Source organism: Motacilla alba, chromosome 7 (genome assembly GCF_015832195.1).
Source record: "Motacilla alba alba isolate MOTALB_02 chromosome 7, Motacilla_alba_V1.0_pri, whole genome shotgun sequence".
NCBI lineage: Eukaryota > Metazoa > Chordata > Aves > Passeriformes > Motacillidae > Motacilla > Motacilla alba.
Window position 1 is genome coordinate 37,649,160 of NC_052022.1, and position 25,092 is coordinate 37,674,251.

Sequence of the window (25,092 nt, forward strand, 5' to 3'; positions counted from 1 at the left end):
AATAATAATAATAATAATGACACAGGCAGTTTACTTGGTGTGTTCGGCATAGTTTCCCTAAAAACACTGTTTCCACATAAATACAATAAACTCTATTATTGGCAAGTCACAAGTGCTAGATAAACGTCTTAGTTTTTTTTCTTTTCTTCTTAAAATGAGAAATGTTTAAGTAGTCCTTTTTGTTTTTTTATTTATTTACTCTTTTTAACAATAAAAAGCACAAATTCTTCTTATTAAGTTCAGTAAGACTCCAAAAGAAAAAAAAAAAAAAAAAGAGAATTCCCACTCTCCTTCCTTGGTGTGTAGCTGTGTGGGTGAGTGAGTGTGTGTGACAACAACATCCCAACCTTTAGTCTCCACAAATGCCACTAGAGGAAAAAATAAAAACCCAATATAAAACCAAACCAAAACAAAAACCAACCCAAAGAAACCCCAAACCAGCTCTTTTTTTTTTTGTTGTTGTTTTTGTTTTCTTTTTCTCGTTATCGTTTTCAAAGCTGCCAAGTTTGGCGTGCAAAATCTGTATACAATATAAAGACATGCCAACCTTACAGACCATGCAACCTCAAGGTGTAGGAAACTTAAAAAAATATATTCATATATATTTATATATATATTTATATATATCAATGCCCGTAAAAGAACATGGGCCCAAAAAAGTTTACAAAAGGAAGAATGGAATGAGTACATGACTGTGACTAATAAAAAAAAAAGGAATGTTTTGTATCGAAAGTAAAAAAAACCAACAAAAAACCAAACAAACAAACAAAAAGAAAAACCCAACCAAAAAACCCCCAATGGTTACTTGTGTACTGCAAACTGGGCCTCACTTCACTGTAAAGAGGATTGAAAGGTGTTCCTTTTCTTCCCAAGCAGGTACAAAGGATGCCCTGGGCAGCACGTGCTGGGATGTGGGAGCATCCCGGGCTCCCACCCCGCTGGCATGGCCGCCCCGTGGCAAAGTCATCTGAAATGAAGAAGCTTCATGGCTCAAAAAGGTGAAAAATCCCCCTGGAGAGCCTCAAAACGAGGGCTCCCTCCCTTCTCTCCGTGCCTGCACTGGCCCCGGAAAGCATCCCCGGGGAAGGTCACAGCCCAGGGAAGAGCGTTCCCAGGGAAAAGGGGGATGCTGCGAAACAAATCCACATCGCCGGGAGTTTGGAGGAGACGAGCTCTGTCATTCGGGAAAAGTCTTCCCGTCCCGGCAAAAAGCTGAGGGAATGGATGGAAAGGAAGGAAGTGGCGGAAGGAAGCGGTGGAAGTGGCGGAAGGAAGGAAGGAAGGCGGCATCCCAACAAGCTCCTCCGGATTTTCCAAAGGAACCGGCTCAGCACAGTCAGCCGGCGGCTCCCGGGAGAGCAAAAAGGAAGGAAAAAGCTTTGCCACAACCGGGAGCAGAAATGTCAAAAACCTTCCGGGGAAGAGCTGACAACACAAAGGGAGGTGTAAACACAGGCACTGCCCACGGCACAGGGAGCAAACCCTACGCCAGTCAGCAAATTCGGCAGTCGGGTGGATTTGAGATCACAGCAGCAGCGTGGTCAGATGGAAGAAAACCCCAAACCACAACATCCCCAGGTACGCCATGCTCCCACAGGGGGGGATTTCTAGGACGTGCCGAGGACAGGCCTTGCCACTGGGGCTTTCTGGGGTTTTAGGATGTACTTGGGTTTGCACAACTCAAATACTGTAGTGTCTGGTTCTGAAACTGCACTAGAAATCGAGGAAGGAAACAAAAGCCTCCAGCGTGGGGTCACGCTCCCAATTCCTCCCGCGAGCGAGTCCCGAACGAAACAACAGCGGCTGCTTCGAGAACTGGAAAGAAGAGAAGTTACTGGAAGCAACCCCACCGGTCACCATGGGAACGGGATAAAAGAAGGAAGGGTGGTTAAGGAGAAGCTGTGCTGGGAAGAGGGACGTGCTGTCCCACACTGCTGGAGGAAGGCACGTGGGGAGCGCCGTCTCCGCGAGGACGCTCCGCTCTCCGTGGCAGGGCTCGCGGCCTCTCCCACCCGGCATTCCCCGGAGGCAATGACCTCCTCAGGGAGGGTGGGGGGTGGGGCACAAAAAAAAAAGCCTCCAGAACCCCTCCCAGCATCAGGAAGAAGAAGAAGAAGAAGAAGAGAGGAGAAGAAGAGGGAAAGAGGAGGTGGGGAGTTTGTGGGCATGTCCGGCGGAGAGAAAACGCTGGCGGTCCCGGAGTATCCAAAGAGCCTTCCCAAGGGCAGGCAGCGCCAGGAGCCGCAGACAGGACAAAGGCATCGCCCACTGAACACTACCAGGTAAGAAAATTCCTTATTTTCTTTACAGAGCTACTACAAGAGAGCTGAGGAAATATACAGTCAGTGGAATCGGTACAACAAAGGAGCCCATCGCGGTCCCTCATCCTCCTCCTCCTCCTCCTCAGTAAAATGCACCCTTTCCCGGAAAAAAAACAAACTCTGTTGGTCTGCCCACAGTTCCTTACACCTGCAGAAAGCTGCTCACTGTACAAAAGAGTTGAGGAAAAGGAGAGAAAACAATAAAGAAAATTTTAAAAGAAAAAGAAAAAAAAATTAAAAAAAGGAAAATCCATGTATTATAAGCAAGAAAAGAGGGAGGAAGAAAGGTTTAGATGCTATTGCCGTTCAGAAAGGAAACCTGCCAAATGGAAAATAAATGTCAGAGTCACACAAACAAGGCTTCCGGAGGGTTTCGGGAAATATCCATATAAAAATTAACAGCAAATTCAGCGTCTTTGCTATAAAAAACTCTTTTTTTTTTCTCGTGTTTGTTAGAAAAGGATCACAACTAAAAACCTTAAATTAAAATACAAATGTTTAGGGTAGTTGCCCAGTGGCTAAAGTGTTGGCTTTCTGAAAAACTTCCCAACCTGTTGCCTGACAAGTCCTCGAGTTTCAACCTAGATCCTTTTCCAAAAGCACCTTTGACGTTCCAATTCCCAAATCTGTCCCTAGGGAGCTTCCAATGGCTACTGTTAGAGTATGCATTTATTACATATATTTTTTTTCTTTTTTCTATAAATGCATCATAAATATTTTTCTCAATAATTCATAGGAATCCGGTTTCTAAGCTTGGAATACATTTGGAATATACATTATACACATATATATATTTATACCTAACAATTTAAGCAATATCTCATGCTAGTTGCTTTTAATAAAAAGCATTCCAGTCTTAAAACCTGCATTTGTGTCTAATACATGCTTCAACAACCAAATTGATAAGTTCAATTACTAGATAATGTAGAAGAGAGAGAAAACGTTTGAAAATTGGTTGTTAAAAATGGTTGAATTTCAAAGACCCAACAGTATTTGCCACTTTTTTGGCAACTACCTTAATTTTTTTTTTCTTTTTTCCTTTTCTCTGAAACAGCAATGAAAGAAAACAAAACAAATCCAAACTTGTCAACAGTTTTTGGAGACGCTCTGTTCAGCTGATGCCTGCTTCCCACCATCATGCCAGCACAAGCCAAAAAGTCTTCCTTCCTGATGGCAGTCCTTGGCTTTCCCAACCAGAGGAAAAATATTCAGGAACTGCTGTGTTTTTTTCTGGTTGTTTTTTTTTTTTGTTGTTTTTTTTTGTTTTGTATTTTTTTTTTGGTTTTTTTTTTTTTGTGTGTGTGTTTTGTTTTTTTAAATTATTTTTACTTAAGGCATTGTTCCTCAAACTTCAGAAAATCCAGCTGCACCAAATCCATCAATTAAAAAAAAAAGGCACAAACTCATCTTCAGATGGCTTTGGAGACAATAAAGCCGACTCCATCTGGGCTACCATTCCCCCCCTTCTGCTTCCCTTTCCTTTAGGTGTCAGATGAGTCCTCGTTCCCTGTCCCTCCCCGTTAAAAATTCACCATCATCTCCCAACGTTCCAGTTCCGACAAGAGCTGTCGTTGACTCACAGGCAGGCAAGAGCCATTTCCAAATATCCAAGAAATGAAAGTACACGATGGGTTGAGTGGTTCAAGCAGAGATTGCTCAGTTGTGGGTAATCAACTTTGTAAGCACCAGTTTTACGTTAAGGTTTGTTTGATTTGTGTTGTTGAATCTTTGATTTCTTTATTATTCTCGTGTTTTGTTTTAGTTTTTTTTGTTTGGCAGCTCTGCCAAAGACTTCCCGGGCATCATTCCTCTTTCTGCTCCCGGTGAGGACCAGAGGAAGAGTGCCCAATATGTCAGTCCTTTGCTGCTCTTCACCAGCGGTTTTTTTCAGCAAAAAGAGACTCGAGGATGCGGAGAGATTTGTTTTTTGTGTCGCTTGCTTTGCTTTACACCTGGCTGTCCTTCCGTGTTCGGGAAATAACCGTGACAGGACGCAGGAGTAACAAGAGAAAGCTTCTTGGCAGAGCTTCAAGACGAAGACGAACAGACAGGAGAACTCCAGCTCGAAGGTGGGTGCTACAGGGGAGGCTCCTCTTCCATGGGTTCGTCCTCAGGTCTGATGGATTGTGCAGCCAGGCCAGGTGGGACAGGGAGGGGAGAGAGACAAGAGGGTTTGGCATGACATAATTGGACAATTCGTGGTGCCAAGTCTCACTCCTTATGTTCCCACCACCTTCCAACCCGGCCAGCTGGGATCACCTGAATTAACCTTGCCACCAAGAAGTGTTTTTGGACAACCTCACTTGGGCAACATTAAGATTTTCCCCAGCAAAATAAATTCCTTTTTGCGGTCCAAAACCACACTCGGAGCAGAAGGCTCAGGCACAGGGGGCACGCACAGAGCTCATGGCTCTGCTGCTCTCCCGCAGCCCGGGAGGTCTTCTGGGAACCCATGGAGGAGAGGGGACGTGGGGAGCACAGCAGCAGCGGCTGAAAGGAGAGGATTAACCTACAAGGCTGCTCCTCCTGGCTGCACAGACTAGAAATGTGATGGGAAACCACTGACCTCTTCTCCGCCGGCTTCACACCCACCGACAGCGATGCCATGGCCGTCACCGTCTCCGCCTCCTCGTTCTCACACTTCTGGGCCTCCACCAGGGAATATCCCACCGTGGAGGCGAAACGCTGGAGGGAATGCCAGTACTTGCCTGGGGGAGAGGTGACAACAGGGCCATCAGGGCACCATTTCTGCTCCTGCTTTCCCAAACCTGGCCGCCAGCTCAGAACTGCCCAGGAACACTCATCTGATCCATACTCTCACTTTAAGGGCCTTAGGTGCTCAAAAAAAAATTCCTTTTTCCACTTCAAATACCTCAGAAACTTCTAGACCTAAGGACAAATGTGCCTGGAAATGTCTCTCCACCAAAAAATCCAGGAGAGGGAAGGATGCAGTCCAGGTCTGGATCCGGCTGCTGACTGCCACGTACTTTCAGTGGGCAAATCCCTGAAGACTAAAAAAGTCAAAGATGTATTTAGAACCATCAAAGTTGGAGAAGACCACCAAGACCACCAAGTCCAAGCTTCAACCTCCAAAGTATTTTTTACGTCAGCAGTTTGACACCCTTTTGCATGGGGAAGAGCACCAGGAAGGCTCCAGAGGAAAGAATTTCCAAGAATTTCTCCAGGCAAGGTTCAATACAATGATTTTAAACTGCTTAGCTAAATAAACCTAAAATATCAACAATTGCCAGCAAAACTCACAAAATATCCTTGGAAAGGATCATCCCTTGGGAGAGATCATCGAGTTCAACTCCTGGCCCTGCACAGGACATCCCAAGAATCCCTGTGCCCCCAAGAAGCCTGTGCCTGAGAGCCTGCTTCACTTCCATGCGTACCTGCTCCTAATTAATGGGTGCCACAACACCCAACAAGACTTGTGTTATTCAGAGATACTTCACTGCTTTTGAAGAAGTAAGAGCACCCTCTAATGGCAGGATAGTCTGTCCTTTACAGAGATTTTAGAGCTTTTAATTTTTGTTGGGTTAACAGCTAGACTGGATCCTCCTGAAGGTCTTTTCCTACCTAACCTGTGCTCTGATTCTGTAATTCCCCCTACAGGCTAAAGCCCTGCTGGGCATGGCTCCATCCGCAGCAACACCAGTTTGTCGCTGCACAAACCCAGTTCAGGATGCAGTGACCACCAGTGAACTGGGAAATGGGAGCATGGAGCTGGCAGAACGGTGGGGAAGCCCAAGGGGTGTCCCCCAGGGACCCAGCTGGGTCAGCGGGGCTGCACTCACTGTGGATCTCGATGACCTTCTCCATGGAATGCACCGCGTTAGCATTCGCTCTCTGCTGGAAAACCTTCTCCGGAAGAGGGTCAAGCTGGAGAGAGAGGGGAACACCAAAGGAATGTTACCATTGAATCCCAGAATGGTTTTGGTGGGAAGGGACATTAAAGCTCATCCCACTCCTGCCACGGGCAGGGACACCTTCCACTAGTCATTCTGCAGTGGGAACATGCCTGTGCCACCCCAGGGAAAGGCCTAACAAGCACTGCTGGAGGAAAGTTTTAGGATTTATTTGATTTCCTTTGGAAAAACTCAAGAAGAGGAGACACCTCTGCCCTCCCAGGTTCTCCACTAATGAATGAATTCATCCCAAACCTCCAAGGTGGGCTGCCCAAAACAAGAGATGTCAACTGCTGTTAACTGTGCTGAAAACAACCCAACCAGCGATGTTCCCCAGCAAAGAACAGCCAGAGTTCAAGAGTTAAAAATATCTATGGCAAAGTTTAACTTCGCTCAAAGCCAAGAGAAGCAGCAGCCAAGACTGCTCTTATGAGCACATGGTAGCCATTCCATAGGTACTTCACGAGATGCTGCATTCCAGATTCAGTAATTATGGACAGCACTTTTTATTAATTCTCCACTCTAAAAATAGGTCTGCTCCAAACTGGTTTCTGTATGACATTAATTGAAGGCAAAAGCAATTCCTGGATAAGTCTTTGAGCAAGAGCTTTCCAAGGCCTCTTGGTTGACACTGAGACAAAGCATGTTCCTGATTCCAGAGCTCACTCCTCCTCCTGACCTAACACTCACAAAGAGCCTCAGCCTGTGGAAAAGGGAGCAAAAAACCTCTGGGAATGAGGCACCTGGTTGTCATCATCTTCTTGTTTGAAGATGATGGGCTGGGGATGCCCACAATGGACTGAGCAGCTCTGCAGAGTAATGGCAGAGGAACGGTGGCTAAGTGGTCTGGACTGCCATCAGCAGACCTCGAAATCATGGAATCGTGGAATGCTGGGGAGTGAAGGGATCTTAAAACTCATCTCATCTCACCCCCTGCCATGGGCAGGGACACCTTCCATTATTCCAGGTTGCTCCAAGCCCCAGTGTCCAGCCTGGCCTTGGGCACTGCCAGGGATCCAGGGGCAGCCCCAGCTGCTCTGGGCACCCTGTGCCAGGGCCTGCCCACCCTGCCAGGGAACAATTCCTAATTCCCAATATCCCATCTAACCCTGCCCTCTGGGTTAAAGTGGATTAAAACCATTCCCCCTTCCCCTGTCCCATCAGAACCTCATCTAAAGTTCCTGTCCAGCTCGCCTGGAGTCACTTTAGGCACTGGAAGACTTCTCCCTGGAACCTTCTCCAGGCAGAACAACCCAAACTCTCTCAGCCTGTATCAAAGACTCTCTCTGCACCAAACCCACCCCTGATTTCCACTGAACCCTGTGAGCATTGCACAGTTCTGCCAGCACAGCAGTGCAGGTCCATTCCCCAGCCCTGTCCCCCTCCCCAGCGTGGTAATCAGCTGCACAGCTCCAGCTCTGGTTTAATTTCCTGGCAGGTTGGAAAGGAGCTGGCTCCTGCGCTCGCCCCGTGCTTCTCCCGATGCGGGAGTTTTGATCTCTGCTGGTGGACGCCGTGCTCAGGGGACTGGCACTGCTCCCCTCATTTCCTACCAGCCCCAGTGGAGCTCCAGGACAGCTCCTGAGCCAGCCCAGCTCCCTGCAGCCCGCCCTGGCCACAGCTGCCTGTCCATGTGTGAGCAGGCAGGATCCTCCGACACGCTGTAGATCAAACCGCATCAAAGGGCCGCAGCACAGAGCTGCAGCCGCTCCCCCCAGCTCCCCTGCCTTCAAAAGGCTCGAGGAAAGACCTGGATAAAACGAGTGTTTCCTGCTTTCTGATGTGTGGGTAAGCCAGGGAATATTACCCTATCTGCAGAGCCCACCTAGCACAAGTGAGAGCAGGTCTGTGTTTGAGTGTCCTTGTAGCCATGGTTAAAATAATCAGTGTTTTTTATCTTTAAGGATCAATATTTCCTCTGCTCAATGAAATCACTCCGGCAGCTCACAACACCCAAGGTATCCTGAGTGCTGAGCTCTCCCCACAGCCTCACACTCCCAAACACACCCATGGCTTGGGTGAAGCACTTATTTACTGCTTGTGGTTGCAGCTCCTGTGATCCTAGGAGCACATGGAGCAGAAGGAACGACCTCCTCCAGGTGTTATTCCCACTGCTTCCCTTTCAAAGTGCATCTTGCCCCATAAAGGTGGCTGGAGCCAGAGGAATTGTCTGTAGTGACCACTTAAAACATATGGGTGCTGCAATAAACACCTCACAGAATCCCAGGAAGGTCTGGCTTACAAGGGACCTTAGAGCTCATCCAGTCCCAAGCCCTGCCTGGGACAGGGACACCTTCCACTTTCCCAGGCTGGTCCAAATCCCATCCAACCTGGCCTTGGAAACTTCCAGGGATCCAGGGGCAGCCACGGCTTCTCTATGAAACCTGTGCCAGTGCCCCACCACTGGAACCCCCCTGTTTCCATGCTGGTGTGGCAGCTGCCTCCTGAGTTTTCAGCTGTCCTGAGGGCTGAGTGCAGGCTGGAGCCACGCCCCATGCCCAGAGCCCTCTCAGAACTGCCTGGCCAAGCACAAGGAGCAGGATGCTCCCTGGGCACTGGGAGCTGGGATGCTGGATGATGGAAGCAGGTGTTTCTGATGAACCCCAGCTGGTTTATCTCCTGGCCTGGCTCTTCCAGACTCCCACCTAACGCTGAGTGTGGATACTCCAAGACAGCACTTCTCCAACAGGCTGGAGGTCAAACTGCTCCACACCTCCATGCAGATCCAAGCTCCCTCTCCATCTTCCCAGACACTTGATGGTCACAACTACAACCCTCCCCAGAAATCAGCTCCCACTGGAGACAGACCCACTGCTCAGCTCCTCTGGTGCTGCACCTCAGCCCAAAGTATCCGTACTCAAAAGCCCTCAAACATGGTTTCAAGCTGCACCAGAGAAGGTTTAGGTTGGATACTAGGGAAAATCCCTTCCCTGGAAGCGTGCTCAGGCATTCAGTCAGGCTGCCCAGGGCAGTGTGGAGTCAACACCCCTGCAAGGATTTCAAAGATGTGTAGATGTAATGTTCCTTCTTTCATCCCACTGACAATAAAAGTGGGGGGAAAAAAAGCAGAAAATATGGAGCATCTAAAATTTTCTCTGCAGGAAAATACCCTGAGCTCTTCAGAATCCAACATATTGCTGTATTTCTCTGTCCGGCTCTTATCTTGCAATCACCCCCCCCTAACCTTTCTGGCCAATTTTTCTGACACAGCCAAGGCTTTTTCTACACAGCAACGTGCAGAAAATAGAAAATGTAACTCCTAGGAAAAAATCCAGCAGCAAACCACGTCAAGCAAGCTGCCCCATGTAGCAGGCACAGGCCGTAGGACTAGAGAGGGGAGCAAAGAGAAGGGAAGACTTGCACAATGAACTCAGAAATTAATTAAAAGAGCTGTTTTTCAAAGAGCACAAAGCACATTATTTGGAGAAAGAACAAACCCAAGAATCATTCTTAGCTGTTTCACTCATTGCACGGACTACAAAGCACAGGTGGTTTTTAAGCATAAAACAAACACTCTTTAAAACACCGAGTGTCAGAAGGACACAAAACAAGGACAGAAACTTGGCAGACGGGAGGATGAGACGCTCAAACCCGAGGAGGGAGTGGGTTTTGGGGGTGCCTGTACCTCGTTTCCCAGCAGGGCAGACACACAAGCCTCTGAGGCATCGCAGATGGCCGTGAGGTCGTGGCCACCCTCGAGGGCCAGCACAACGCGGCCCCCGGCCAGGCCCATCAGCTGCTTCGTCAGGTACCCGAAGCCTGCAACGAGGGAACAGAGGAAATGCAGCAGAAGGGCAAAGGTGGCGGCTGGAATGGGGCTCCTGGCGGAGGATCAAAGAATTAGGGAGAGGAATTACATCATATTAAAAAGCCAGCGGGGATTTGAAAAGGCTCGGCGCATAACACGAGCCAGGTTGGGCTTTAATGCGCTCGCCGGGCGGTTCCAGCTGCGGCTTCCCTGGGATGGATCCCTGCGTCCCTCAGCAGCACCACCCCAGCTGAGAGCATCACCATCCTCCCCTTGCCACCCCTCAGCACCCCAAATTAAAGCCAGCAGCCGACATTCCCTTTGGAAGCAGGGAAAGGGGCGGATTGCTGCTGGATGCTGCTTTGGGGGAGGGAGGAGGAAGGGGAATGGGCCCAGTTTGGGTCGGGATAGCAGCAGCGCAGTGCCCCGGAGAGATTTAGGTTTGACATCTCGTTCTCAGCAGACAGCTCTTCCCGTCCATAATATGCTATAAAAATTCCAGGGGCACCCGGCACTTTGATCAGATGACACACAATACATTTCTGCCCCCTTTAAACAAAACAGAACCAAGCGGCAAGGATTTAAAAAACGTGTCCTCAAAGCAACCTTCCCCCTCCAGGAGAAAAAAAAAAAAAAAATCGAAAAGCCAAACAAAGGAGAAGCCAGGGAATTTCTACCCTCCATCCCCACTGCCTGCTTTCTGCTTTGGAGTGAACCCCTTTGTGAGCCGGCAATTTAACAAACCAACAGCAGAGAAAACCATCCACTGCAGAGCCCACAACTGCTTTTGTGAGAGGAGCAGAGCATGGCAAATTCAACCAGCAGGTAAACAAGACCCTTCCTTTCCAAAGTGTTTCTGGATATCTCAAGGAACTTGCTTCTTGTAAACATATTTCACTTTATTCTTATATAAAGTTTACAGGTTCAGCTCCCTTACGAGGTTTTAAAGTTCACTGTAGAGAACAACTTTCCTGGCTGGAACAAACTCTTAAAAAATAATAGTAAAACTCTTTGCAAGAAAAACTGTCCTCTGGATTAATTCGAAGGAAACAGTGCCAGGTAAACTCCACATAACCTGGGGTGGGGGGGGAGGAATTTCAATGCATCTCCCAAAAACATCCCAGACCCAAAGAAAAAAACAGGGTTTGTGGGTGTCTGCAATTAATTCAAAGGTGGAGAGCAAAAATATTCAGCTCAGAATTTTAATAAGGTGTCCTGGAGGAAGAAATGGATTTCTTGGTAGCAATGAGAGTGTTTACAGCTGGTATGGCCTCTTTCTGCAATTTTATATTAATGCCAGCATAACTCTAATTCAGCAGAGATGTGACTACAAATAAATTACACAATATTACATATTGAATATTTCAAAGTTGAAATATGCAATGTTTCAAAAAAAAAAAAAACAACAACAAAATTAAGGCTTCAGTCAGGCCAAAATATTATAAAAAGATAAATGCCATGAAAATTCAAAGAAGAAAGATGGAAGTTTTGCCATTGAAATGGAAGATCTGAAATAGACTCCACAAAGTAAAATCTGGGAACACCCTCCTTCAATCCATAGGACAGCAGCAGAAGGAAAGCCCCCACTTACATTTTGCTGACAGATTATATCCTCCCAGGGGTGTGGGGTGCCCTTCCACAGCATCGAAACCAGATGACACCAGCACAACGTCTGGGGCAAACTCGTTGGCAATGGGCATCACTACTGTCCTGCAACACAGAATATCCACAGCACACACGTTAGGGGGGCTCCTGAGCAAAGGCAGGGGTGCCTAAAGCCTCTCACCAAACCCTGATTCCACGGCAGCAAAGCCCACCTATTTCTCTACAAGGTGAGAGCCTGGCTGGAAGAACTTGCACTCCCTGGGATTTCCTCCACCTCGTGTTTTGAGCAGGGAAATGAGTTGCCACCTCTTGTGTTTCCCATTTGGGATCACATCCTGATTTACATACATGGGAATAAGGGTAAAAATAAGAGGGCATCTGGCACAGGCTGCAAAACTACCTGGGAAACCTCACCCCAAGGCATTATCTCCAAGTCCTCCCTCAAAACACCTCCTCTAGGCTTTGCAAAGTGATTCCTTCCTTCCTTCCTTGCTGCACTTCTCATTTCCCACAGTGAAAGGCTGGAGTGTCCCATGGGGCAGAACAGCTTTAGAATGCAAACATCCCACCCAAATCCACCTCTCCCAATGCTAGTTCCCCATCCTCTGACATTTCGTTCACTAAAAAATGGATGGAATTGTTCAGCATCCCCATCCTACTGATTGTTGAAGTTGTATTTAAATGAAACAAAGGGTCTGTTCCCGTGGTTTCTCACCAAAAGCCTTTTTTCCCCTCTGCTTTCTCTCTCTCCAAACTCCACGGTTTCTCCTCAAAACCTGCAGGAGGTTGCAAACATCCCATTCCCCACATCAAGACACACTTCCCAAATTATATTCTTTCCATTGTAACTGCACCTACTGAATTCTGGATGCATCCCTAGGGCAACCTGACCTGTAATTTTCCCATTTCCCCATCCTAGGAACAGCCACCAGCCAGGATAACTTTCCAGAGCAGGAACTGAGGTTATTTTACCCACATCCCAAAGCATGGACCTGTAAATCTTCGCACACATGAGAACCTCACACTTTATTGAGTCGAGTCTTTATGTGATGCTCTAAAAACAGAGCCCAGGGGAGCCTGTTCCACACTGAGATGGCTCAAGTGCTATCAGAACGCTCATAAAAGCTCCCAGGTTTTGCCACGAGGTTATTAAACAGCCACAGGACATCTGCCAGAGTCAGCAGCTCGTGACATCCAGCTGAGCTCGTGCCCCTCCGCAGAATGGGGCATCAGCCTCTGCCAGGCACTGAGCAAACCCATCCCCCAGTCCCCACTGCCACCACGGAGCAGGAACAGGCACCCAGACGCCAAAAAACTCCCACCCCCACCTCCCAGCTTTACTTTTTCCCCACCTATTTGCCATAGCAAACCCTGCAGTATCACTGATCTCTGTGGGCAACAAAGGGAAATCATTTTCCTTTCATACACACAAAACCCCAACAAGGAATTTGAATTTTCTCCTCTGACGACGTCATTGCCCCCTCCATTTTGTCCCTGGGGGATGATTCTGTGAGGAAGACAAGAGCACAGCTCTGGCTGGTGAGTTTACAGTTTGGTGGAGCCCACAGAAATTTTTAGGAGAAACCACCTCCCTCACCAAGGCCTGAAGCAGCAATCCCAGAGCAAGTGCAGCAGCCAAGGGTTTATTTTTCCTGAGCTATTTCATTCCTAGCCCAAGAAAAACTGCTCAAAGAATCAGATTTATTTCCCCCCCCATCCCGAGTTACGACACAGTGGGAGCTACTGGGATCTCAGTGGAAGTGTGGGATCCCCAGAACCAGCCCAAAGCTGCACCCCCAAGGGGTGGGAATGGTCCATCAGCAGTGAGCAACCCATGGGATCAGGGATCCATGGGGATTCTCAGCCATGGGACAGCTCACGGAGCACAGCATGGCTGGGAAGGACCTTGAGCACCATCTCATTCCAACCCCTGGCACCAGTGTCCAGTGCTGCCAAGCACAGAGGCTCCTGAGGAATGGGGCAGCTGGTGACCCTCGGCTGGAGGTGGCTGTGGGTGACAGTGGCACAGTGACTCCTCCGGCACAGCCACACAGCCCCCGGGGCTAACCCTGAACCCTGCCAGGGCCAGTTCTGGGAGAGAAAAAAGCCCTTCTCCTAATTCCAATATGACACCCCAAAGCATCCCAAAGCCACATCAAACTCGGTTTGATGCTCTCCATGATTGGAAAACTTCATCCAGGAGGGTCAAAGCCAGAACTCCCTCATTTTGCATTTTCAATTGTAAGAAAGAATGTCAAAAATCCGGAGTGTTTCCGAGATTCCATCTGTGGACAACGTTTTGGACACATCTCTTTCAGCTTTTTGCTTTTTAATTTTCCCTTATCCACAGATAAAAACAGCCCCTTCACTCAGATCCAGCCCAGTAAAGCCAAACCCTCCAGGGGAAACAAGGATTAAACTGGAAACAACCCCGTGGCTTTGCCCTGCTGATGAGACTCTAAAAAAGCCAGAAATTCGAATTATTATCCAGAAGATAAGCAGCTCTGCCTGGAATTGGGTCTTTTAGGGAATGGCTGAGGTGGCTGTAAAATTACTCACTGAGGAATGAATATTCCTAGCGCTGAATATTCATTCAATCCACATAGAATTTTTTAAAAAACAAGGAAACTGAAATTTCCCTAATTTCAGAAGCTTGTTTTGCTTGCTTAAAGTAAATTAAATCCTTTTATTTGCCTGGTTACAGCTGAGCTGAACAGCTCCACACGAGAGCAAACTGATGGCTGCAACCAGCAAAGCCTCCCTACTGTGTTCTGCAATTGCTTGGGAGAGAGGAAAAAAAAATAAATGCAATTTTAGATCTATTTCCCAGAAGGCTGAATGAACAATTTTTAGCCTGGCATTAGCCAATTCCCCAATTAAATGCCTAATAAATGACAGGTAAATTAAACAACCCTACAGAGGAGTATTTTGGGCTTTAAATGCTCAATTGCAGCGAGTAAATTGGTGAAACTTAGAAGGCTGAACACTTTCTTAGAGACTTTTTCCCACTCTTGGCCACATCTATGTTTTATATATATTTTTATGTGTGCTATGTATAAATTTATATATATTAAGTTTATATATTTATATATCTGTTGATATATTTTATATTTCATATATATCATGTGTATATTTCTATACATGGTTTTATACACATTATATATTTTATACACATAAAATAAAAATATTATCCACTGCTCCTCAGGCTAACCGGCTTCCCGAAAATTCCAGTCTTTGCTTCTCCATGGTCATTTACTGTGTCAAAAGAGATTAGGAATTTGGGGATGAAATCAGCGTGGGGAGAGCGTGAAATTGAAAATACAGCAACAACTGCTCCAGGCGAAACCTCATCGTATCTTCCCCCTCATCCTCTTCCTCACTCCTGAATAGGTTTATGGATGGAGGGAAAAACGCAAATGCCCCTAAAATTGGTTTCTGAACTTGTTTAGTGCTTTTTGAAGGCAGCAGGAGGAGGGGGAAGTGCAGTCCCGGCTTTTTCCTTCTGGCTGAGGTGTTTTAAATAAAGTCAAATGTGGAATCGAGCTGTACGTGGAATTATGGCTGGAATCATTAGGGTTGAATTACTGGGACAGGGGAAGAAATTCTCAGACACAACACGACTGCTGGCATCATCAGGACAACTTCCTTGCAGTAAACTCAGAGGGAAATTCCCGCAGATAAAATATTTTTAATTTCACTAATTGCTGTTCCCATGTAATAAGGAACCAGCCGATGCCTTCCCATTTTTCCTGCAGGTCTCTTAGCTGGGTTTGCACCTGGACCAGGAGGACTGAGAGAGGCAAACAGAATTTCAGCCGATGTAAAATGTAAGGGAACAACAAATCCTGATCCAAAAAAACCCCTCTGAATTTTACAACTTGTTTGTTTCTGTAACTACGGAACAACAGCAGAGGCACCAGGAACGTTCTGGGGAGTTCAGGACTTTGGGAACGACATGCCCTGCATTTTTCCCTGCATTAAACTGACTCCATTTCTCCCTGATCTGTGCAATCTGGGACTGCCCACGCTTGGGGGGTGAGTTCAGACACGGGATGTGGAGCTGACTCTGGCACAGCCACAGCTACCATAGGGTGCAGGAGCTCCAGGCTCCCAAAAAACTCCCCAGATCCCTTCTGATCACCCCCTGCCCCCCACAAAAACAGCGCACCCCAACCTGGAGCTGGGGCAGGCAGTGATTTCAGCCCCAGGTTAGGAAGGCAACGAGTGACAAAGTGCAGGGAAAAGCTCATTTTTAACTCTTCTTCTCACTTCTGATATGTCTCGATGGCATTAAGGACCATCCAGAGGTCAGGACAGTTTGGGCATCCCAAGACTGGGGAAATAATATTTGGAGAGAGGATGAAAATCACTGATGTGAGTTCCCATCTCTTTCTTGCGTGAAACAAACCCGCTCTGAAACAGGTTTTCAGTTTGGGGATGAGTGGTTTCACTGGGATTTTTAAAAATCTATTCCCTCATTTCTCTCGTTCAGAAGGACAATTATCTCAGTTATTTTCATTTCTCAAGCCCATACGCTGGCTTTTCCTGAAACACAACAACAAAAAATGAGGAGCATGTTGCTTATTTAAATCTTCTCCTTTTACATGGAAAATGGACTTTTCTCCCTAGAAGCAGACATGCATGTGAAGAGTTAAGGCTTGGGAAAAAAAAAAAAAAAAGAAAAAAAGAAAAAAAAGAAAAAGTCTATCAGTATCTTTGCCTAGCTCAAAGGATTTCCACTGATTCCTCTCCAGACTTCAAAGCCTCACAGTTTGGCATTCGGACTGGTTTGAATTAAAGCTCAGCTCTCCACTGTGAGTTTCCAAGTTCATGGTGAAAATGCCTCCTGCTTCTGGAGTTCATTATGGCCAATTTTCTTATCTTTTCTTCATCTTCGGTTTGATCCCCAGCAAATGCAACGTGGCATTCGACGGGGTGGAATAACAAGGTGCTGCCTTGAAGGCATGTATTGTCTCAAGGGGCTAAAGCAAGAAAAGAAGGGGGAAAAAATAGGATATATGACCCATTCCCTTCACTTTCTAACTCTTGGGGGACTATAAATTGCAAACTTCAAAGCGTTATTTCACATTAAAATCAATAGAAAGATTCGGGGGGTGGGGGGGGGAAATGTTTTTCAAAGGAGCTGGTTAAGATTTAAAAAGGTCACTTGATAATGTACTATCATGGCCAAACTTGGCATAGGATGAAAAAAAAGCTTCTGATTTAACGTATGGTTAAACTGAAGGTGTGCAGGCTCTGGGAGGACCATCCCCCAGCTCCCCCAAAACTCCCCAAAATAAGGGCTGGGACCCACTCCAAAGGCTGTTCCCTAAACAGCTGCAGTGTCCAGGCAAGCAGAGCCCAGGAATGGCTGGCAAAGGCCTCACTGTGCAGCCCTGAGCCTTTTCCAGGAGCCTGGACACTCAATTAATATTTAATGTCCTCAGCTCCAGGTGCCCTGGCTAATGAAGAGATCCATCCTAGAGACTGTTGGGATAGCCAGGCTTCCACCCTGGAGCAATGTGCTGCCTTCCTGAGCCAGGAGTGACACAAATGATGTGATTTGGTGTCATTTGAAATTGTGTGTGTTCTCTGAGGGCTTCATGATGGCAGAATGAAGAGGAGGAAAAGGTGCTTTTTGCTCAGCCTAACGGGATATAACAGGGAAGAGCAGAAAATAATGCTCCCGGATTTAATGCTGTTCCACGAAGGTGATATCCCAGAAATTCATACCCTGTGCTCTGGCAAGTGTGTGTCTGCCGGAATTTAGGCCACCAGAGGTGTGAGGACAGAAAAGCACTTCAGATTGTTAAAGGAGAGGCCAGGTGGACCCTTGGCACAGGGGAGCCAGGGGTGGGACAGGACAGTGACTAAGAAAAATCATGGAATGGTTTGGGTGGGAAGGAGACTTAAAGATCACCCAGTGCCACCCCTGTCATGGGCAGAGACACCTTCCACTGTCCCAGGTGTCTCCAAGCCCCAGTGTCCAACCTGGCCTGGGACACTTCCAGGGATCCAGGGGCAGCCCCAGTGCTCTGGGCACCCTGTGCCAGGGCCTCTCTTGGACGAATAATATGAAAATTTTAAGGCTTATGAAAAGCAAAATCACGGAGGATGGCACGAGGAGAAAGGAACCCAGCTGAGGTGAAAAACACGTTTGTGAGAGGGAAAATTCAGTAGTACCTGAAGGCAGTTAAATATTCCGTGTCTCCCATGGGCGGATCCAGACCACCAGTAAAAGCCATGTTAACGTTGAAACCAACTCCTGCTCCTGTGCCAACCTGGAAAAGGGAAATGGGACTCTTAATTAGCAAATTCTGGCAACACATCTTTGCTCTTTTGATGTTCTCCCAGTCAAATTTGGATCTGGATCCAGCAGTGAGGTCGATTAGTCCCTGGTCCCTGAAACAAGAGGGAAAAGAAAGCTCCTCCACGCTCAGATCTTTATGGGAGCTGATGACTGGTGGTGTTTGACTGCTGCTCACCCAAGAAAAACACCCCAACATCAACCGTGCCCTCTTGATTCTTCTGCAGCAGAGTGTGCTGCACATAGTATCATTCCATAACTCATTTTAAGCTTGATTCAGGAGCATATTTTATATTTCACTACAGTTGCAACTGGGGGGAAAACTATTTTAATCAGAGTGAGCTCCCCCTCTGCTGGAGAAAAACAGGATTCACAGAGAAGGGATTTGGCTGCTTGAGGGACACGTGGGTGGGAGATGTAAATACATCCCTCTCCTTGCTTGTACTGCAAATGTCCCCATCTGCCCTGCCTGCAACTACCTGAGAGAGAGGAAAACTGAAAAATAAACCAGGGTTTTCCAGCTTTTTTTTTTTTTTTGCCAAGAAGGTCCTTGCATATGAAAAATAAATTAAAAAGTGAAAATCAATGTGTTACACAGCTGGATAAAACTTCATGGCTTTTACTGCACATTATTCCTCATACTGGTGCAAATATTTTTGCTAGAAAAACACAGGGTGGGTGTTCATCTACCCACAGTGGGTTATTTATCCATCCTTGGCTTAAATCAAACTTGTTTTGTATCCTTTCTTTTATTTGGTCTAAAATGACACATCTAAAAATTACTCCTTTTGTAAACCAGATTGCTAAAAAGCAGGAATTAAGCCTGATACAAAGGGCTGCTGCTCCCTCACTACAGCAGTCAGCAGCATCACGTCACATTTAAGTTTCTTTAGAGGCTGAAATGGAAACATTGCTGTTTTCTCAAGCAGAAAATGTCAAACTGACATGGGAAGAAGTTTTCAGATGTCACCTGGAGAGTCTCAGAGCACTCTAAGTATTGCAGAAAACTTCCCTTTGCTAAATCACCCTGAAGGACCATATTTCCTGCCAGCCCAGAGGGAAAGGAAGGATGTATCCATCCAGAGCTCAGCTTTTAGCTCCACTAGCCCAGCCCTCCCGCTGCAGGCTCTGAGGACACCACCAGGAAAGGGGAATTTGCTCCAGCAGCATCGTGACTGGCCCTCAAATCCCACAAATCTGGGGTGGAGATGCAGACTTGGTGGTGGTGAGCAATGCCTGGGCAGGGCCAGGAGAAAGAAGGGGAGGTGGAGAAGGACCAGGAGAAGGGGAAGTGGAGAAGGAGAGGTGGAGAAGGGGAGGTGGACAGGCTCCATGGCTGTGCCAGGCAAACCGAGTGTGGGTGGTGCAGCCATGGACAATCTGTTCCTTCAGCACCTAAGAAACAACTTCTGCTGAGGAAGGAGAAATCCTGTACAGGACACGGAGTGCTGGGACAGCTGGCAGAGGGCTGCTCTGGAGCAGGCTGTCCCACAAGGGCTGGACAGCTAAGTTGCAGTGACTCGTTTGCTGCGGTCCTGCCAGCTCCGGCCAGGACACCGGGCTGTTGGATCACAGGGACCTGGCGTGTCCTTGGATGGGAACACAAAACCCAGAGGAGCTCTGAAGGTGGCAGGGGCTCCTCTGAGTGCCAGGGCTCTGGGATCCATGTGCTCACCTCATCTGGAGCGCCGCTGCCTGGGAAGAAGTTGCCATCATCGTAGCGATGGAGTGAGATGTAGAGGACGTTGGGGTCGTTGTAGAAGGCCTGCTGAGTACCATTCCCGTGGTGGACATCCTGCAGGGACAGGGATCACACCAGGGAGGTTAATCCTTCACTAAATACATCGATTAAAGGCATCAGTTCAGGATTTGGGGGGGTTTTCCTTGCTGTTGAGCTTTGTTTTCTCCAACCTGGCTGAAGCAGTTTATGGGGAATGGGAACAACTTGTTTTGCACACCTAGTTTGAGATTACTCCTTGTTTAACACATGGGATAAACACAATCCCAAATGTCTATCAAACTGAGGACTCATTTACCTGGATGGAAAGAACGGGATTCACACCAATCTTGGCAGATGGAGATACTGGGATATTTGTTGCCCCAGATCTGCATCTTTAGTCAGCTTGTGGGGTGAGCACTGATACAAATAAAGTTCTGTTGAATCCAAGTTAAACAACACAACCCATGAGAGCTCCCCTATTGAGCTGCTGTGTGGTGCACAAACACAGCCTGTCAGGACAGCTATTTCAAATGCCCCTCCCTGACATGAAAAACAGGTGGGAACTGAGGAAAAAAACATCCATCAAGTCCAAAAGACAAATAAATGCATTTTAACTTGTGGGTTTGACCCATGGGTTATTTGTGGCAACAGAACCAAAACTTATGGCTGGTCCCCAGTCACTCCAATGCCTTCCCAGCCACAAAAAAAATGATTAAAAAATAAAAATCTTAACATTGCCACAGCAGAATCCCAAAGAAGCCCTTTTTTTTTTTTAAATTCTGGTCCCTTTAAGATTTTTTTCTCTGATAGAACACTTTTATTCAATTAAAACCCCAAATTTTGGCTTGCAGACAACAGGCAAGAAGTTTTTCACTGACTTACAGTGCTTGCTTTTGCAAGAAGAAACCCACCCAGAATAATTTCCACCTGCTCTCCCAAAGGGAAAGAAGAGGCATTTACTCACCCAGTCCACGATGAGGATTTTGCTCACGTTGAGCCTTTGCTGGAGCAGCTTGGCTGCAATTGCCACAGAGTTAAAATAGCAGAAACCCCTGGAGAGGGGAGACAAGAGGAAAAGAGAGGTGTTAACTACAGCTTCCCGTGGTCCCACTGCATCCATCACCAAAACAGAACACAGAAGGAAGGAGTTCCTTCTGCTCTCACTCTTCTTTCCTCCCTGGAACCATGGAAAGGTTTGTGTTGGGAATGACCTTGAAGATCATCTCATTCCATGGGCAGGGACACCCTGCACTAGACCTATTTCCCATTGGAAGTGCTGAATTCCAGCAGCAGGCTCTAGGGAAACAGGGAATGTCCCACACTTGCCCAAACCCACGGCTGACCCTTGCTAGGAAACACCCCCTCGAAAGCACTAAGCATGTCTTACCCTGCTCCAGACAATCTGGGGAGCGTTGAACACTACACATCTCCTCTAGCAATAAAGAGAAATTCCACAGTGATAACCTAACAGAATTCCTTTGGAATTCTCAGCTGTGGATCCCCCACCAAAGGAGCCCTGGATGAAGTCAGTGAAGCCCACACTCACATGGGTGTGCTCTCCTCCGCGTGGTGACCCGGGGGCCGGACAACAGCAAATCCATTCTGCACACAAAAAACAAAGAGAAGGAAAGGTCAGAGGGACGAGGATGGACACAGGGACAGCCAGAAGCCTTAATCCTGTTTGGGACTCTGGAGTCGCTCTTGATGAATTCCTCACAAGGTCACAGCAGTGGACGATGCTTTCCCTCTTTGTGGAGGGGGGAAAGGTCCCGGAGCTGCTGCATGGCAGAGCCCCAGCAGAGCCCTGCCCAGAGCACAGCTGGGGGCTGCTCTCCTACCTTCAGCTCTCCCGTGGCCACTTTGAACACCAGCTCGATGACACAGCCCACGGCCAGGCGAGCGGCGCCCGACGAGTGCACCTCGTTCCAAATGGTGTCACTGTCGACCTGATGGGACACACAGGAACCAAGTTAGGAGCAAGGAGGGCAGCCAGGAACCAAGAGACCCCCTACCTTATAAAGACATCACTCACACGGGATAGGACAAGGGGAATGGATTTAAACTGAAAGGGAGGGGGTTTCCTTCAGATACTGGGAGGGAATTGTCCCCTGTGAGGGTGGGCGGGCCCTGGCACAGGGTGCCCAGAGAAGCTGTGGCTGCCTTTGGATCCTTGGAAGTGTCCAAGGCCAGGCTGCAGCAATCTGGGCTAGTGGAAGGTGACCCTGCCCATGGCAGGGGATGGACTGAAATGGTCTTTAAGGTCCTTTCCAATCCAAACCACTCCATGGTTCTGTGACTCTGTGACCATGGAATCAGCATTTCTCTTTAACTGCTGCTGATCCAAGATGAAATAAAAGGTTTATTAAATAATTCAATGATTTTTTAAAATAAAAAAAAATCCACAATAAAGAGGGATGTTTAGTGTTGGGCATTTAAAAGAAGACTGCCCAGGAGTGACAGCAGCTTCCCTGGGGAGCCACGAGCTCACCCACTCTAACAACAGACCTTCAGCATCCTGTGCTGACCACACAGATCTGCTTCAATGCTAAATACTCCACAGAACCACTGTATTTCCCCCCTGACCATGTGGAAACAGGCCACATTTTGCAAGGCGAGGCACCCTGCAGGCACGCCCATCGCTGTTATTCCAGATCGTGCCACCAGAAGAACAGGACATCCCTCACCAGGAAGGGAAGGACCACCAGCTATTTTTCACTTATTACTCTGCCCCGAGTGTATCTATGGAAACAATGGCAAAAAGCAGAGATGGCAAGAAAGAGATCATTTGTGCCTGGCTGACTGAGCAGTGAGGAGACACAAGTGGCCCCAGGGAGGACTGATCCACCTCCTTCCCAGACGTGCTGAAGCTGCCACTGGAAGTGATTCCAGCTCTGTGATCATGGATGGTTTCTGGTAGCATCCACGCCGAGGATGCTTTGGAAGCCACAATAAACTAGGAAAGCACTTGGAGAACACCAAAAAGCCTCTGGGGAATGCCACTGCATTGTGGGAGAGCCTGCAGTGACTATTTGTGGCCTCGGGGCTCCTCTGGACCCCTGTAAATTTGGGCAGCAACACGGGAACAGCAGCAGGATAAAAGTTTGAGTTACACACGACAGCTCCAGGAATCCTGCATCAGGACTGCACACATGCAGAAGATGGGCCTGACCTCACCAGGTCTCTCCAAAAGCCCCTAAAGAGGTGGGAAGAAGCCCAAGCTGCTGCTTCTCCCCACTGCCCAGTGCGCTGGTGCTCTGTGAGGGTCCATCTTTGGCCTCCTGTCACTGGCTCTGACCACCAAGGAGTGTATCTACCCCATCTCTGGGCACAGCTAACCCATCCTCAAGCAAACCTAACCCATTTTTCTTGGTCTTTGGAAGAAAGTACCTCAGGACACCAGCAGGGAAGAGCTTCTCTTCCTGCCTGGACACAGCGAGTTCAGGGCTCCTTCCATGGGCCCTCTTCATTCCCTGTGAGGCATCAGAGGAACAGAAATACAAAAGACCCAAATTCACGTGTCCTGAGGGGCCAACAGACCCTCAGATGGCTGTTTGGGCCAGTTTTTCCCATAAAAAAGACAGGATTCTTCAGTGCCAGAGCCAAGCACGGCCACGTCCAGGCCCCCGTAGAAACTAGGCTCCTGCCAGGAGCATTCCAGGAAGAATGTCCAAAATGAAACCCAAAGAGTTTTTCCTTCCTCATAATAAAAATTACAATTTCCTTAAAATTATTTCCTTCCTTTAAGGAAAACCCAAGGTTTTTTTATTAATATCCATGATGAGGCTCCTACTCACACTGTTAAGTCCTCCTACTCACACTGTAAACTTTCCTATTCACTGATGTGCAGCTATCTCAGAATTAAATGAGCACCTCACAAAATGAGCACCTCACAAAAGATTCATTATTCTGCTTAATAAAAATACACTACAATTATTCTACTGACTAAAAAATACAATAAAATTCCACTGAAAAAATACACAGGTAAGAAATCAAGCACCAGGACAGGCTGACACAGGTTGTACCAGAGCTCCAGTCCCTGCAAAGTGAAGCTCTGCTCTTCCCTCACAGAGGAAGACACCCCACTGTGTCTCCTCCTGCTCTCAATTAAATAATTCTCACATTCTGTTCCTCTGACTCCCCAATTAGTTCCTCCTCATTTCCATTCCACTGAAGTCCTTTCCGTGCTCTCTGCTCAGCAAGAACTTACTTTGCTTGCACAGTTACAATTGTTGATATGCTCTAATCAAAGCCCTTGCACCCAGAAATAGAATCACCTACTCCGGAGAAGATCAACAACACAAACACCTCTGGGGTTTTTAGAACACATGCAGAAAAATGATGCAGATCTTCAGATATTTTTAGAATGCACGCAGCAAAAAGCTACACAGTAAAGAAAACAAATGTATCAGCTATCCTAAAATCAAGCCTTTGAGTGTTTTGAAGAATCTGGATGCAAGTGTGCTGGGATAATCTTGCAGATTTTCCAAGCTTAAACTCCTTTCTCCCAAAACCTTCTTCTAATTACCCTGGATTAGGGAAGGCCGTGGTGCGTGGAAGTTGGATGTTGAAAAAGGGTGTGAGCTGCAGAGGAGCGAAGCTGAGCACAATTCCCAAGTGATCAGCAGAAATAAATGAGTGATGTTTCACTCGGAGCTCACACCTGTTGATTTCATTGCTTCTGTGCTTGCTTTCTTCCTCTCCTGACCAGAAGGCTGCAGAAGGGAGGAGGCTTGTCAGCCATGGGAAGGCTTTTTGGGATAAACCAACAAGGAAAAAGAGTTTCCAAGCACCTGGGAACAAATTTACCCTTTCTCTCCTTGACTTCAATTCACCAAGACTGAGTTTTTAATTAAAAGAGAGAGTCTGAAAGGTGTTGTGAGATGAAGGGCTTTGCTCTGAACTGTTTTCTCGCTGCTTCACTCCCAGAGCTTCAGGAGTGTTCGGACAACGCTCCCAGGGATGCACAGGGTGGGACTGTTGGGGTGTCTGTGCAGGGCCAGGGGTTGGATCAATCTGGGTGCTTCCAACTCTGGATATTCTGCGATTCACTCTCTTGCCTGTCCTTCATTTCACTCGCTGTTGAGGAGAACTCATGGCTGCCCAAGCTCCATCCTCTATCCTGAGGCAAAACAGCTCTCCTGGAGCTTCTCCCTCCCAAAACTGCCCTGCACCCCCCTCCAGACCCATCCTTCCTTTTCATCTACACAACATCCCCAAAGGAAGACAGCCACACTTGATTGCTTGCAGGAAAAGAGCCTGGCTTCAAAGCTCTCCTGTCACCATGATATTTTTATGAAAATCCTTTTGTTAGGATTTTCTTTTCTTGAAAAGCTGAGAGGGTTTTAGGAATAAATGTAAACAAATTATTATTTGTTGTTATGAAATGCAACAGGTGCTTCCTTGATTGGTCAATGTGAAGTGTTTTTACTTAGTGACCAATCAAGGAGGCAGCTGAGTTAGACTCTCTGGGAGTCACAAAT

At 47.4% G+C, this 25,092-nt stretch overlaps 1 protein-coding gene across 9 annotated transcripts in view; it reads right to left on the reverse strand.

Moving 5' to 3' along the window:
* Nucleotides 1-5: 5 nt before the first annotated feature.
* The window catches only part of HDAC4 (histone deacetylase 4), a 176,397-nt gene continuing 151,310 nt past the window's right edge, over nt 6-25,092 (reverse strand). For all 9 annotated transcript variants that reach the window (XM_038142676.1, XM_038142677.1, XM_038142675.1 and 6 more), the window contains 10 exons: nt 21,451-21,558; nt 21,159-21,214; nt 20,577-20,664; nt 19,568-19,687; nt 17,769-17,866; nt 11,572-11,690; nt 9,858-9,991; nt 6,122-6,206; nt 4,888-5,029; nt 6-4,437 (listed from right to left, as the gene is read on the reverse strand). In XM_038142676.1, coding sequence (XP_037998604.1) covers nt 4,398-4,437; nt 4,888-5,029; nt 6,122-6,206; nt 9,858-9,991; nt 11,572-11,690; nt 17,769-17,866; nt 19,568-19,687; nt 20,577-20,664; nt 21,159-21,214; nt 21,451-21,558 — 990 coding nt within the window. In that variant the 3' untranslated portion in view covers nt 6-4,397. The remainder of the gene's footprint in view (nt 4,438-4,887; nt 5,030-6,121; nt 6,207-9,857; nt 9,992-11,571; nt 11,691-17,768; nt 17,867-19,567; nt 19,688-20,576; nt 20,665-21,158; nt 21,215-21,450; nt 21,559-25,092) is intronic.